At 45.8% G+C, this 17,093-nt stretch overlaps 1 protein-coding gene across 1 annotated transcript in view; it reads right to left on the reverse strand.

The window, feature by feature from the left end:
- FBN1 (fibrillin 1) overlaps positions 1–17,093 on the reverse strand; it is a 780,541-nt gene that overhangs the window by 613,237 nt on the left and 150,211 nt on the right. Inside the window, exon 4 of the mRNA XM_069222499.1 lies at positions 2,088–2,183. Coding sequence (XP_069078600.1) covers positions 2,088–2,183 — 96 coding nt within the window. The remainder of the gene's footprint in view (positions 1–2,087; positions 2,184–17,093) is intronic.

The following is a 17,093-nucleotide window of genomic DNA, read 5'->3' on the forward strand; positions in this document are numbered from 1 at the left end:
TTGACCTACATGTAGTGCACATGTGTAATGGTGTCCCCGCACTCACAAAGTCTGGGGAAATTGCCCTGAAAAATGTGGGGGCACCTTGGCTAGTGCTAGGGTGCCCTCACACTTAGTAACTTTGCACCTAACCTTCACCAAGTGAGGGTTAGACATATAGGTGACTTATAAGTTACTTAAGTGCAGTGTAAAATGGCTGTGAAATAACGTGGACGTTATTTCACTCAGGCTGCATTGGCAGTCTTGTGTAAGAATTGTCTGAGCTCCCTATGGCTGGCAAAAGAAATGCTGCAGCCCATAGGGATCTCCTGGAACCCCAATACCCTGGGTACCTAGGTACCATATACTAGAGAATTATAAGGGTGTTCCAGTGTGCCAATCAGAATTGGTAAAATGGTCACTAGCCTGCAGTGACAATTTTAAAGACAGAGAGAGCATAAGCACTGAGGTTCTGGTTAGCAGAGCCTCAGTGACACAGTTAGGCACCACACAGGGGACACATTTAGGCCACAAACTATGAACACTGGGGTCCTGGCTAGCAGGATCCCAGTGAGACAGGCAAAAACAAACTGACACACAAGTAAAAAATGGGGGTAACATGCCAGGCAAGATGGTACTTTCCTACAGTTAGTGATACCAGAGGGTACGGTAAGTACCACTTGAGGTATTAATCAATCAATCAATCAGATATTTGTAGAGCACGCCTTATGACCAAGGGGGTCTCAAGGCTCTGGTGGGAAGAGGTGGATCAGTCCAAGAGCTAGGAGTGTGGTTTCAATGCTGTGGTTGCTCCTGAATCCGGATTGGGAGGGATCTAGGTTGTAGTTTGTCTTGATTAACTTGGTGAGCTGTGTGTTGATCGCTTTTTCAATTACCTAGGCTGGGAAAGGGAGCAGTGAGATTGGTCTGTAGTTTTTCAGCTGCATTGGGTCTGCGAAGGGCTTCTTCAGTAGGGAGTTTATCTCCGCATCCAGTCATCCAAGAAGGTGGCAGTTTCAATAGATCAGTTGATGGTATGGCATAGTGACGCCAGCTCAGTTGAAGATGTGGTGGGTGCATGAGTCCAAGGGTGCCCCTGAGTGGATAGAACTTATGAGCTTCAGGGTGTCTTCTGGGGTGAGGAGGGTCCAGTGGTTCAAGGTTGGCAGGGGGTTGGAATCTGTGGTGGTGGTGGTGGGCCATTGGGCGGGTCTTGTCTTGCAAATCCTTTATAGATGTTCTGGATTTTTCAGTGAAAGAATGTGGCAAGATTGTCGTGGAGGTTTTGGAAGGGGGGATGTGTGGTGTGTGTGCAGGGTTTCACAAATTCTTTGACTATGGTGGAGAGTTCCATGCTGTTGTGTGTGTTGGCATTGATGCACTCCTAAATGGCTGATTTTTTATCTGATCTGATGAGTTGTTTGTTGTATACATTACAAAAGGATTTAACCAGTGAAATATGCACATGGAAAAAAACAGAAACAAGGTTTTATTGTAAAACTGCTAACTCCAGTTCAGGCAGAGGCTACCATCTCCTAGATTCATTTAAACCTTGTTGTAAGGGCTTTAGTGTCATGTTCAGGAACTGCCAGTGGAAGTGAAGTTACGTAACCCTGACAACACCTCAAAAAGACATAAAAATAAACATCATACTGTCTCTTTCAAAAACTAATTTTCTAATACTTCAACAAGAAACTTTGGGTCACCTTGTGAGTAACGTTTTTACTTGAATTAAGTCTTTCCTCACGCTCCTTATGGATTACAAAAACAATATTATATTCAAGTAAAGCATCCAGGGCAAAAAAAGACAGTTGAATTTCTATTTCATCCTCTGTGCCAACATCAAACATTTATAGATTCATCATAATTGATAAACAAAAATACAATAACAGTGGTAAAATCCTTGGGAAAACACATCTTCACTCTCAACAGATGTTCAAAATATTGGACAACGTTCCATTTTCGGAAGTGTCGATTAGAATTAAACATATTTTAACTGACAAAAAAGTGAGCTGGGTGCCCTAATTGGTTTCATATTGATTCTTAAAAATGTTTACAAGAAATGTACAGAGCAAGGACCACCCATAAATGATTAAAAAAACACTTACGCTGTCCACAGTGTGGTCCTGTATATCCTTTTTGGCACAGACATTGGTCTTCATTACAGGTTCCTCCATTCATACATCTGATGTTACAGTGTTGTACTGGAAAGAAAAAAAGACAAAAAGATCACATCCATATCATCCACCTAAAAAATATGTCCACTCCATATTAAGACACTTTGGTCATAGAATGGGCATCTGATAGCAGATCTGAAATGTCATGATCAGTTGGAACTGACTTGCTGAGCATGATAAAAACTAAATAATAAAGCTTCTGATAGGGTCCCACTGTGGCCTTTGTGTTTCCATTGAACAGCAACAAGCACTTTGTACACTAGCTCTATCACCTGATGAACTTAAAGGTAACACAGGTGAGACAGCCCTGGAGGCAAGGGGTGGAAGAATGCACAACCAGTGAATCTGTGGCCTCTTTAATAAGCCTACAGCTTAAGAGGACAATGACCATTGTATTTTATCTGGTTTGATATTGCGCTACTTGGAATCGAGGGTGAGGCCTCCAAGTTATTTCTTGCTTCTAACAGTCCTTCAATATTGGAAGATTAGAAAATGAATTGCCAGACAAAGGTAAAATGTATTTTTTTTTTAAAGTGGGGGTCAATCATCATCTTAGAACTTCCACCCAGCTGGCTGTTTAATGCATGCATTCATTCAATTGATTAAAAACCATTTGTATTCCCTCCAACAAACCCCACCTCATATACCCATTGCAAATGATAAGACTTTTGAAATGTGGAGTATGTCCCTGTTTATTAAATGAAGGATTTATTAAAGCCATAATACAAACGGTCAGAGATCTTTGTGACTATGCTTACCAATGCACAGGTAAATGCCACTCACCCACCTATCTTTCCTCAAAATACACTAGGAAAGAAGCATCATTCCTAGTAGAACTGCTGGAACACACCGCAGAGACATGTTCAATACGTTTCCAGGTGCCAGGTCTTCAGAAAAGCAATAAAAACCCAACTATTTCCATAACACTGAGGACAATAAACACCCTGAACAAGAACAACCAATGCAAAAGCAAATACAGAATAATGTCCAGCCCATGTCAGACTAGGAGAGCAAATGAGTAATGTATTTCACCCATTTTTTAATTCAAAGCAGCCAAACCGAGCCTTCTGCTTGATGTGGTTGCTGAATCTGCTTCTTTTCTTGTTGCACTTTGTTAGATCTTACAGCCTTAGGATGGTCTTCTCCCCAACTTTTTGCCTACCACTTCCACTTTTCTGACCTCGTTTTTGCTGCATTTAGGACTCTGCGCATGTTACCCCTGCTAACCAGTGCATGATAAAGTGCTTGTGATCTCTCCCTTAACCCTGGTAACATTGGCCTATCCTCAGTTGTAATATGTAATTTACTTCTAAGTCCTAGTAAAGTGGGGCAATTGTACACTACCATGTCGACCTGGCAAAGTTTTCCTTTTGCCAGGCTCAAAACCTTCTTTTTCCTGCTTATACGTCATCCATAAGGTAGTCCCTGGACATCCCAGAGGGCAGAGTGCAATGTATTTAAAAGGCAGGACATGTACATGTAAGTTTTATATGCCCTGATAGTGAAAAACACCAAGGCTTATCGCTCCCATAGGATAACATTGGGACTACCTTATCACATTTCATAAGTGTAATTCACAATCTGGAAGAGATAAACTTTCTGAGTTTGGTGTCTCTGGAATCACACTTTAAAATCACATGTGAAAGTGCCACTTTTAGAACGTTGGCATTTTTTTTACTTTAGCCATTTGGTGGCTGCTGTCTGTCTCTGATCACTTGATTGGGGTGGGTGACAGTTGGCTTTGGGTATTCCCCTCAGACAGCCACACACAATGGGAGCTTAGGTGTGACTTGATGGGCCTTAATGGGCTATCCTGGCAGGATGTGAGAGGGGAGCTGGCCACAGCGTCACGAACACCTGAATAGGCTGTGTCCTGTCCCTACACAAAGGGCTGCATAAGGCCTTGTAGTGAGTCTGGAACCAGGGCAGGAAGGGCAGGACCTATATGCACTTCAATGGCCTGTCTTTGAAGTCTCTCCCACTTCAAAGGCATAACTAGGTATAAGTGGTGCACTTCTGGAGCTTTGACTACTCTGCCAGGAAGAAGGACTGTTGTGCTGCTGAGGGACTGCTACTCTGCTGGACAGCTGCTTTGCTGGACCCCTGCCTTTCTGTGTTCCACTGTCTGGGTGAGAAGGACTGGACATGCATCACTTGAACCCAGAGTGACTCCAAAGGCAAGCTGGCTGGCCTCCTGATCTGAAGTCTCAGGGATATAACAGACTTATAACTACCCTGCTCCCACACCTGAACTCTGCCATCTGTGAGTATGTCCTGCCAAGTGGTGCCACCCCAGTCCTGGAGCTTTGGAAGTGGACCTAAGTTGCTTACTCCAGTGGAAGCGATGCATCCTCAGCTGTGGGAGCATAAATGATGCATGGCCGCTGATAAATGGAGAAACTCAACGCCTCACCTCTACTGTTTGGTGGGACTGGCGCAAACAGGAATGCATTGCCACGGTACCTTGCATCTTGAAAGCAGCGCATCACCCTCAGAACTGAGGCGTTTTTCTTAGCGCAAGGTTCTTGCACCCCCACCGACAACAACCTCAGCGAAGACGACAAAACTCTGCATCGCAGCCTCTGCACTCATCAGAACCGACACATCACCTCAACTGCACATCAGATTCTCAACGTCAATGCAGTAGGAACTCATGACACAGCCTCACTGCCTCTCAGACCGATGCATCAGTGCTGTTGCGTGGGGAAAAGCAACACATCCCCTCTACTGTATGGTTTGGAACCAACACATAACTCTGCAACCCGCATTTAAGGTACTTTTGTTGAGCGGACCCAACTGGGTCCCTGTAGCCGGCTTGTGCTCTATTGCAGTTGGCCTGAACTTTTGACATTGTCCTGGTATGGTGCAACATGATTTTCCGGCTTGGTGCTTCTTGCTTCTAAACACTATTTTACAGTTTAATCTTTAAAATGTCTTGTTGTATATCTGTTTTTCTAACCTGGTGTTGAATCTTTTTGTGAGGTATTTGCACAGTTTTACTATTTGAAGGATTGCACAAATACTTTACACATTGCCTCTAAGTTAAGCCTGACTGCTATGTGCCAAAGTACCAAAGAGTGAGCACAGGTTAATTTAGTGTTTGCCTGACACTTACCCTGGCTAGGATTGCTGTCACTGCTTGACCAGGGCTCATACCCAAGTCAACCAACAACACTGGATGACTGGGTTATTTCTAACATTGCTAACATTGATGATGAGCATTGAGGATCAGATTTGTGTTTGTGCAGTGCTATACAGTAACTTGGTGTGCACTACCATTCCACATCCAAGAAAAATTCAAATAGTAAATTATCCCTCATTGGCATTTTTGATGTTTTCCTAAATCATGTCTCTATCTAGATCTACAACTGCAAAAATTGAATTTGGGCATACCAACCTGGAGGTTTACATTGTTGTACAGGTTGATTTCTGCAAAGGGTTTGGACTTCCTGCCAGGAGTACTACCTAGAAGATGGAGTTGCAAAAGGCACTGAGGGCCTGGGCAGAAGCTCACTCCACACTGGTTATAACCACAAGAGGATAAGGAGCTGGAGGAGCCTGAGTATTGCCCTTTAGAGAGACCACCTGCAGCAGTAAGGGAATAATTGACCCCTGATTTGGAGCTTCCTGACAGGGCAGGAAGCAATGTCTCTTCCTGTGGCCTCTATCCATAGGATGTGGCTGAGAGGAGGGGGGAGAGGGTATTCAAGTTACAGATGGCACAATTAAAAAGGGAGGTAGAAGGAAAAACTGAGTCTGAAAGAGCTGGATATCCAGGCCAGGCAGGTATATTCCAGCAGTGATGATGGCAGCATATCTTGTGTTCCTGAAGGAGAGAAAGGGGTTTGCATACCTAAGGATTTGGTGGCCAGTTATGTGGTGGGAGAAGTCATAGACAAATGGATTTCTGCTTATGAGATTGAATGAAGGTTCATAGGGTTCCTGAGTACCACTGGGGGGGGGGGGGGGGGGTCTGTGGAAACACATGCCTACTTTGGGGTGGGACACATACTTCTAACACTAGAGGTTTGGGATCTAACCAAGAACGTCCCCAAGGAAACCATTTCACTTGCAAAATTTGAGCTAACCCCAGAGAAGAATCACCAAATATTCAGGGACAGCCAGAAGCTCCCCAACCAATCCTGGATAGATTTTGTGGACTACTCCAGTAAGGCACTGAATGGTCGGGTGTGGGCAGCAAAGTGAATAATTATGGTAGGCTGTACAATCTAATCATGAGATAGCACATGCTCAGTATCTGTTTTACAGAGTTGAGCCAGCACTTAGTTGACAGTAGGCTGACTCACCCCAGGAAGCTTGCTGAGGAAGCCGACCTTTGGGCCAGTGTGTCCAAGAATGTATCTGGGGTGACTGCCACAAAGGGGACCAAACCAACAAACACAGAGGGTAGAATTGCCATCATCTACAAGGACACCATCTGCTGCATGACCTCCTCTGTCAAGTCAACCCCGATAATGGAGCTTTTCAACTTCCAACTCCACACTGACAGTAAAAGCACCATCAGAGGCACCCTTGCCTAAAGACCACCAGGACCACATTCCAGCTTCTGCAACACCTACCTTAACTTCATTTCCATCGCCTCTTCACCAACAGGAAGGAGTTCTTCAATCCTGCAGCCACCAGGAATGACATAATTCTCTCCCATGAGCTGTGTGACACCCGGTCAGTCTTTCTACTACAAGATCTAAGTCATCTACAAAAACTTTGAACCCCAACCCTGTGCCACTGATAGCATGAGTCTGATCACACTCAGGAGCACAAACCCCAAACAGCTGCTCAACCATTAGGCGCCTCTCATGGCTCCAGCCACAATCTCCATAATGAATTCCGGCAACTCAGGAAAATGCACAGGCCCCACCATCTCTTCATCCTCAGGAGGAAGGCGATTGGCGACGAGCTTAAGAAAGTCTGGAACAACTCCATCACCTCAGCCTCCTTCCCTGAGCACTGGAAACACGCTGAAATGAGGCCCTCCTGAAAAAGCCATCCTCTGACCCAGCAGAACTGAAGAACTATCAGACCATTTCCCCTTTCCAGTGAAGGTTGTCGAGAAGGCAATGAACGAGCAACACACCGAACACCTGAAACATAACAACCTCCTGGACCCCTCTCAATCCAGATTCTGAGCCAACCACAGTACCAACACAGAACTGATCACAGCCACTGATGACATCAGTGGCCTCCTGGACTGTGGAGAAAAGGGCATCCCTCATCCTTCTGGACCTGTCAGCCACCTCTGACACAGTGTCCGATCACATATCAACAACAGACTCCACCACATCAGAATTCAGAGAGACAACCTCAAATAGATCGCCTCATGCCTCACTGGAAGAACCCAGAGAATCCATTCCCGACAGCCCACTTCAGAACCCAAGAAGATCATCTGCAGTGTCCCCTAAGGATAGTCCATCAGCCCCACCCTCTTCAACAGGTACTTGACCCCCCTGGCCAACACCATCAGATTACATGGGCTTAACATCACCTCGTACACTGATGACACCCAGCTCATCCTCTCAATTTCAGAAGAACCCTCCACCACCAGAGCCAAATTCCACAGATGTATGACGAATGTTGCCAACTGAATGAAGGGCAACTGTCTCAAGCTCAACATAGACAAGACAGAAGTCCTCATCTCTGGGAACAACACTTCACCAAGAAACGAAGCATATTGGCCTGCTGAACTCAGCTCTCCTTTCCCCCGACATGCCCGTAACCTCAGCATTATCTTGGACAGCAAACTATCCGTGATGAAACAGGTAAACACAGCCTTATCCACCTGCTCCACACCCTGTGCATGCTCTGCAAGATCTTCAGGTGGCTCCCACTCAACACCAGAAGGACCGTCACACAGACCTTCATCACCAGCAGGTTCAATTATGGGAACATACTCTACGTAGGAATCACTGCGCCTCTTGAAGAGACTACAGACAACACAAAACACAGTAGCCAGACTCGTCCTCAACCTCCCCAGACAAACCCACATCACACCCCTCCTCAAAATACTACATTGGCTCCCAATCCAGAAGAGATGCCAGATGTTGACCCATGCATACAAAGCCCTGCGCAGCGAGGGACCAACATACATTAAAAAATGCATGGCCTTCCATCAACCGACCAGACACCTATGATCCACCTCCTTCTTTCTCGCTGACACCCCTGGATCCGCTGAGGCAACAACAGATGATACTCCTTCTCACACCTGTCATCCAAAACCTGGAGGGAGGTAGAGCTCAGGTCTCATTAGGAAATGTTGGGATTGCCTGAGTGCGCCTGCATGACCACATGGTCCATAGCTGCCCGGGAAAGGAGCCAAGGGTGCCTGGAGCCTGAAACAATGACCCAAAACTCTGCCAAGGAAAGGGGCAAAGGGCATGGGAAACCAGCCCCTGAATTTTCCACAATGGAAGTTGATGGGGTTCCTGAGGAGGAGGTCCATGAGCTAACCCGGGAGGGCACTGCCACTGTAGGTGATCCACTTGAGCTTGCTGGATGCCAAGTTGAGGGTGGGCCTGCTAGAGAGGAATTCTGCAAAGCACAGAAGGAGTCTCCTACTCTTGAGGGCTTGAGGCAGGAGGCCTCAGCTCATGCAGGAGGTGAAGCCTCTGGGTATCACCTAACCACTGGGAAAATTATCTCCTGTGCCCAAGGCTCCTGGTACTAGGGCAGCCCATGTGCTGGTGGTCCATAAGTGTTACAGGGCCTTCCTACTAGGTTTTGGCTCATGACATACCCCAGGCAGGACATTTGGGGCAAGTATAGACCTTCGCACGGCTTGTTGCCCACTTCATTTGCCCCCAAATGAAGAGAGTTCAGATGCATTCTGCAGGCCTATACCATCTGCCAGGCCAGTGGGAAGTCAGGAAAAAAGCAAAAAGCTCCCCTGATCCCTTTACCAGTTGTTGGCACCACCTTTAGAAGGGTGGGCATCAACATCATTGGACCCTTGGACTCTAAAAAAGCCTTAGGAAACAGTTTTATCCTAGTCTTGGTGGACCATGCCATCTGCCACCCAGAGACCATCCTTCTGAAGTCAGTGACTGAACCTATGATGGAAAGAGCTGTGATGGGGATTTTCACCCATGTTGGATTCCCCTGTGAAGTAGTGCCTGACAAAGGCACTAACTTGGTGTCTGCATACATAAAGTCCATGTGGGATGAGTGTGGTGTAACTTACAAGTTCACCATAACCTCTCACCCCCAAACCAATGGTCTTGGAGAGTGATTCAACAAGACTTTAAAGGGAATGATTATGAGCCTTTCTGAGCCCATGAGGCATAAGTGTGACATCCTCTTGTCATGCGTTCTCTTCACCTACAGGGAGGTGCCACAGAATGGAGTAGGGTTCAGCCCCTTCAAACTCCTCTACTGCCATCCTGTTAGGAAGGATGGGAGGAAACTCCCAAGAACCCCTCCAGGATGTGGTCAGCTACATGCTGGCCCTCCACAGCCACATTCACCACTTCTGGAAGAAGGAAAAAAGTAACCTTGAGGCCAACCAAGAGCCCTCCAATAATCCCTGGTTCAACCCTATGGTGTTTGTACCAAATCCTGCACCACCGAGCGCCACTCCAGATTCTGGTTCTGTGTGACTACTGGGAACTCAATTCTATCACGAAGACGGACGCACAATCCATTCCCTGAGCTGATGAGCTCATTGACCGGCTGGGCACTGCCAAATTCCTCAGTAGGTTTGGTTTGACATAAGGGTATTGGCAGATTGCTCTGACTGAGGGGTCTATACAGAGGTCAGCATTCTCAACCACAGAGGGCCACTTCCAGTTTTGGGTGATGCTCTGTGGATTGAAGAATACCCCTGCTACCTGACAGAGGTTGATGAACAGAGTCCTGGCTGGGACGGACGTCTTTTGTTGTACCTACTTAGACAACATTGCAGTCTACAGTTTCAGCTGGGAGGAACGCCTGCAGCACCTCAGTGAGGTGCTTCAGGCCCTGTAACAGGCAGGCAGGCCTGACCTTCAAGGCCAGTAAGTAGCAGATTGGCCAGACTTCTGTGGTGTAACTGGGTCACCTGGAGGGTGGGGTAAGGTGCAGCATCTCCAGCCCAAGAATGAGACTATCATGGTCTGGAAACCCCCTAAAACTCAGACAGAGGTGAGAACCTTCCTGGGCCCCACAGGGACCTATAGGATATTTGTTAATGGATATTCCAGCATTGTGGCCCCGTAGCAGAGCTGACTTCGAAGAAGCAACCCAGATTGGTAATCTGGATAGAGGCTTACCAGAAAGCCTTTGTTACCCTGAAGGAGGTCATGTGTGCAGCACCTATACTCAAGGTTCCTGACTACTCCAAGGCATTCATTGTGCAGTTGGACGCTTCAAAACATGGCACAGGGATGGTTTCAGCACAGTTGAATGAAAAGGACTTAGGCCAACCAGTAGCCTTCATTAGCAGGAGGCTACTTCCACAGGAACAGAGGTAGAGTGCCATTGAAAGAGACGCTTTTGATGTAGTCTGGGCACTGAAGAAGCTGAGACCATACCTGTTTGGGACTCACTTCCAGGGTCAGACAGAATATAGGCCCCTCAGATGGCTCCTGCAGATGAGGGATGAAATGTCCATCTCCCTACAGAGAATGGACCACCGCCCGGGGTCAGACCATTCTAATGCTGAAGGTCTCCCCAGGTTCCTCTTCCTTAGGGAAGAGAATTCCCAAGGGTCTGGATAGCTCTCCCCACTTTCATCTGGGGGGGGGGCACATGTTAGACATAACAGCCTTAGGGTCATCTTCTCCTCAACATTATGCCTACCTCTTCCAAATTTCTGACCTCGTTTTTGCTGGTGTTAGGGCTCTCTGCACTTTACCACTGCTAACCAGTGCTAAAGTGCATGTGCTCTCTACCCTAACCATGGTAACATTGACTTATCCCCAATTGGGATATTTAATTTACTTATAAGTTCCTAGTAAAGTGCACTGCATATGCCTAGGGCATGTGACTTAAATGCTACATGTGGGCCTGCAGCACTGATTTTGCCATCCACTTAAGTAGCCCTTTAACCATGTTCTTTTATGTATCTTCGCCAGTGCACCAAAAGATACTGAAATCCTGCCTGGAACTTATCCAATCGTGGATATCAACAAACTTTCTGGGCTAAACACTAAATTCCTCCTACTTGCAAATGGTATCAATCAATACCATTGTAACCTGAATCTCCAACCTAGGTCTACCAGACTTCGATCCCCACCTGACAGACCATGCAAAATCTCTGGGATTTACCCTCAAGACCGACCTCTCATTCAAGCAACAAGAGTTACAAGGAAAACCAATACCTCTTGGTTCCTACTCTGCATCTTGAAGAAAGTGACGCTAGTTGTCCTGGAAAATTACTTCAATACAACCACAGAACCTTTCGTCCTTTCCCATCTGGATGGATAGAGGCAAGCTGCTCAGTGGCTTTCAAGATACCATCTTAGCACTCCTCAGAGGTATCCTACATACAGCAACACAGCTCATCAAGGACTCAAATAAATATCATTCATATGATAAAAATTACAAGACGGAAAAAACCGAAGACAAGTATTCTCTCTTGATGCTCCCATGATCTGGAACAGCATCCATGTAGATAGACATCGGATCAGCACCAACTCTCTTACCTTTCTGAAAAAGGCTGAAGACACACCTCTTCATGGGAGCATTGATTCAACAGTCTACCCTTGACATTCCTCTATCAAATGTATTTTCCCAGTGGCCATGCCCCCTGTTCAGCATGCTGTTGCTCTCTGCTGGATTTTTTTCCTTATGCAGGGTCATCCCCAGTCTTTTTGCCTCCTGCCTCCTATTTTTTCTGACCTCTCTTGTTGGCTCTAGGACTCTGAGCAGTTTATCACTACTGGCCAGTGCTAAAGTGCAGGTGCTCTCCCATCTAAAGTTGGTATGATTGGCTTATACCTAATTGGCATATTTAGTTTACCTGTAAGTCCCTTGTACAGTAATTTCTCTATACCCAGGGCCTGTAAATTAAATACTACTAGTGGGCCTGCAGCGCTGCTTGCGCCACCCACTGAAGCAGACTTTCAAATCTGTCTCAGGCCTGCTAGCACAGGGCCTGTGTGCACAGTTTTCTGCCACAGGGACCTGGCATCTAAATTTACTTACTAGGCCCAGAACTCCCCTTTTATAACATGTAAGTCAGCCCTAAGGTATGCCCTAGCTAGCCCTATGGGCAGGGTGTCATGTGTATAGAAGGCAGGACATGTGGCAGGTTGTGTGGCCTGTCCTGGTAGTGACAAACAGCCTAACTTGGTGTCTCACTGCTGTGAGTGCTGCCTTCCCATAGGATTGCATTAGAAATGCCCTGCCTTATGTGTAAGGGGTTTTGTCTCATTTATGAGGGGTAGCGTAGGCGTGTTTAGTATGGTTGTGATGGTGATAATAAATGCTGCTTACTGGTGTAGGTGTATATTTTATTACTATTACAGAAATGCCACTCCTAGAAAGTGCACATCTCTCTGTGCTTATGACTCTGGTGTTTTGCAGCTTGACTCCAATCCACGTCTGGGCAGAGTGACAGTTAGGCCTTTGTGCATACTTTTCAGACAGCCTGTACACAGGGAGGGTGGAGGTGTCACATAGGTGTATCTGCATACTGAATAGTCTTCATGGGCTCAGAAAAGGGAGAGGTGGGGCACACCTACATTTGTAAAGGCTGTGCCCTGGCCTCACACAATAGGGTTGTTTACCCCCCACTGATGTTTGGAGCCTGTGATGGAGGAGAGAGGGGGCACTCCCAGAACCAGTTGTAACTGGTTGGAACCTACTCTCCCTACCATTGTAAAACACTGTAAGGACTGAGTATAAGTACAGGGGAATTTTCCCCACAATTTGGAGACTCTTGGAATCATCTGGGAACTGGACACAAAGGACTGGAAGGGCTCACCAGGAATCGCCAAGGACTGCTGCTGTTGGGCTGACCTGTGACCTGCTTGGTCACTGTAAAGGACTTGCCACCTGCTTACATCCTCTGTGCTGGCCTGTTGCTGGGCCCCTCCCCTTGTGGGCCTTCTTCTAGGACTCTAGTCCGCCGGGGACAGGGTGCTGTGGCCCCTGACCCCTGCAATGATCTTCAAGTCACGAAGAGTGCTTCCATATATCTCTGTGTGTAGCGCTGTGGAGAGCGCTGCTGCTGGAATGTTATTAGTGCTTGAAATGCATTCCTCTGGATTGTGGCCTGAAATTCACTGCTGCGACCCGGGCTTAATTTAGTGCCCCAGCGCTTTGAAAAGCGCGTCGTGGTGCTTAGGATCAGCGCCGCAGCCCGGGAAGGCTGTTCAACTCAAGTGCGACTGACGCGCGCTTCACGGTGCACCGGGGGTACGAAGTAAACCTTTCTTCCAAAGACAGGAGCAAGCGTGCTCCTATTGGTGCCCCCGGGGCAAGGTCCGCTCTGTAGAGTGCCCCCGGGGCACCAGAAGGCCCTGCTTTGGGCCGGAACTCCACGGAAGGCAGGAAGGAGAGGAGGACACCTCTTTATAACCTGACGAGCCCAGAAGGGCTCCTTGTTGATCTGCGGGTGGGGCGGCAGCCTCACCGGAGGCTCACCCGCGCTGCAGGCCCCTTGTTGGCCCCTCGTGGGCCAGTGCCAGTTTTGCGGTCCTCCCCGACTCGGAGGGCAAGTGCAGGCCTGGGGGGACCCCAAGCAATCGCGGGCCCCAGGAGGGGCCTGTCACAAATCGGAGGGGGCGCGTGGTGCCCCTCTCTCCCCTACACTACTTTGGAGGACCTTGGGCCCCCCTAAGGAGGGCCGATTGAGGCCCGGGGCCCCCAGTAATCGCGGGCACCTGGAGCGGCTCGTCAATAGCACAGAGGAGGTGCGTGCCGCCCTCCTCTGCCTCAGAGTAGCAGAGGCCCCCGTATGGCGCAGAGGAGCGCCAGGGGCCCCATTTTTCGTCTTCCAGGCACAGAAGGTGCCTTCATCATCAGACCAGGTACTCCCTAAAGGAACAATATATATATTCTAAGTTCTTTCTACAGACTCTGCTAATTTATATATTGCCTACCTGTTTTTGATGCCTTTATATATGTATGTATATGTTCCTAATATGGGCATACCATACTAATATGTTTCTATGACTTGCCATATGTTTTATAATGTTCCTACTATGGGTATTTATGATATTCTTAAGACAAGTGTTTTCGTGTAATAACATGTTTCATGACTACTGCTTGTGTTGCAGAATACTGAGTAACCTGTGTCATATGTGACTACTGCTAGTTTGCAGAGTAACTAAAGTGTAACGTTCTGACAACTGCTAAAGTAGCAGGATACTACTGATATGTGATGTTTGGTCTAATAATTGCATTGTGTACAATACAGTATATTTTCATATAACTTGGTGTTGTGTTTCCTTTGTGGTGGGGATAATGCGTCACGTGGGTTGTGTTTGTTATGCAAAAGTTTTGCACATTGCCTCTGGGATAGGCCTGACTGCTTGTGCCAAGCTACCAAGCGGGTGAGCAGGGGTTGCCTTGGATGTGTAACTCCCTTGCCCTGACTAGAATGGGTGGGTTCTGCCTGGCTGAGGTGCATACCCTAGCTACACAAACACAAGAGAGTCTACATACATGCATACATAATTCATAGAACGATGCAAAATACTCTGTTTCAACTCACAATCGAGACAGCCAAGAGCCATATGGTAAAACATACTAAAAGTAATTTGGCCAGACTTGAGTGCCAAGAGACTATAATGATGGCTGGCATATGCTGTTAAAATATTAATAATGTGACATACAATACTTAACTATTTACCTGCTACAGTACAGGCCTGCACCCAATGAGTCATAGCCACTAGATTATTAGTTCAAGGTACTCAATAGAACAGAATTCTCTGAATGCTCCTATCACAACTTGATGATAGCCAGTTTTTGCTTTTGGTTTATAAATGAGTATGTATACAACTGGAACTGACAAATACCAAAGTAGTCATTCTTTCAAACACTCTTTAAACAGAGCTAGCACAAACATTGAAGAATTCCAACCAGCGCTAATCAAACCAAAGCCATCATTCTCCTGCACTACTATTTATAAAGGTCCAAAACGTCTTTCTTTGATGATCATAAAATATGTGAGGTTTTCTCATTTGGGTTTAAAATAAGATATGGGTCAAAATGTGAGCTTTGCAGCACAGTATATTCTTTAAGCCGAGGATGCTTGTAACATTTTCACGTGTGGTTTCATACTTCTAGCCACATTTTGCTGATGGATCATATGAGGAACCTTGCATGGGTGATTTGTTAGGAGGATGTGAGATAAGAACTTTCTCCTGCATTCCCTCAAGCCTAATAAATTAGATATATTGGCAGCCATGAACTTCCATGTGTTCTTTATGACCCTTGTCCTGCAAGTGTTCTACGGAGCTCTGTGTTGACATTTCTATGTACAGTGTTGAGACCACTATAATATTTTACAAAGAGGGATGCAGGGAAATGTTAATATGTTAAACGGTCTCATGGTGGCCATGGCTTCGCACGCTTAGGAACTTTCACTTGACTGGAGAGTACCCAAAGTCGAAGGACAGCAAAATCAGAAATTACACTTTGCCATCAAAGCAATGAAAGGTGCCAAAGAAGATCAATAAGGGATGAATGATGAAAGCAATGAGTCCTGAAAGTCATTGGTTATTTAAAGATGTTAAGATATAGCTGACGCAACCACTGAAACAAGCTAGGATCGTGGTCACCATGGTAGAGCTGTCAGCTGCAGGATAGTGAGAACCACAGAAAATGTCCATACGAAAGAGGCAAAGCACCACTGATAGAGGGTCAAAGTAGAATCTGAGTGTGCCCCTATCTTGAGTTGGATAAAATTCCTGTGTAGATTGTGAAACACATGAATTGGGGCTGATTCCTTGCTCTTTGGGTTAAAACAAAATACAAAAAGCACAGCTGCTTTCTGAAGCACTGTGAGGTGCAGACCAATGTATGTACTAGACCCAAACTATGTTTTTGTTACACCAGCAGAATCTTGCATAACATCCAGCATTGTGTGTAACACTTGTTCCATGAAATACACCAAATGACACCATTAAGCCACCTACATTCATGGACAAATGGAATTGCAAGATCGCAAGAACAATGTGACTGAACAAAAGACAAGGAGATGCTGTTTGCATCATGTGAAATTTAAACTATTTTTTAGAGTACAATGCTTTCTAATTTCCACAGCATTAAGCATTAAGGTAAACACATTGCCCAAACCCCTGTCAATGCACTTCAAAACTACTTGCCCAGCAGTGAAGTCTGTGTACAGTGCCTGTCGGCAGGGTCCTTCTGCCCCACTAGCAAGCACATGTTAGACACACGCCCTCCTGCAAGATAGTTGCTTTGAAGAACACTGTCAAAGGCCAGTATTGTAATTAACAATGTAATTACTGAGAGAGATCACATTTTATTAATAAATTAGTGTCATAGAAGTTAGCATATGGATACTAATTATCCTACATTTAAAGGCTTAACAGAGAGAATAACATGAGTTGTAAAATGTGCACATTTGAAATATGGTGAGCCATGTGGCCACCATTCGTATTGTGCACCACGTTTTCACATGAGAGTTTTGTATTCATATTAAATGAAGTATTAAAATGAGTTAACGTTAAAGAGTGTTTTATTAAAATGTAGATTAATAATTGAAGTACTGAATGAATATGAATTATACGCATTTATACTGAATTGATGAGTTTTATTAATGTGACTTACATGTTCAGAAAAAAATGCATGTTTAAATTAGTTCTAACATGTTATAAATAATGATTGCAATAAACAATTTGCTTTGCATATATGAAGTGTAAGGTGTGCAGTAGGTTTATTAATGTATTATTCTGTATTTAGGTTTCTTAGCTTGACTAGGTCTGAAGAGATTCATTTTGCAGCAGTAATGGAAAATCACTTATTTACTCT

Source organism: Pleurodeles waltl, chromosome 3_1 (genome assembly GCF_031143425.1).
Source record: "Pleurodeles waltl isolate 20211129_DDA chromosome 3_1, aPleWal1.hap1.20221129, whole genome shotgun sequence".
Taxonomy (NCBI): domain Eukaryota; kingdom Metazoa; phylum Chordata; class Amphibia; order Caudata; family Salamandridae; genus Pleurodeles; species Pleurodeles waltl.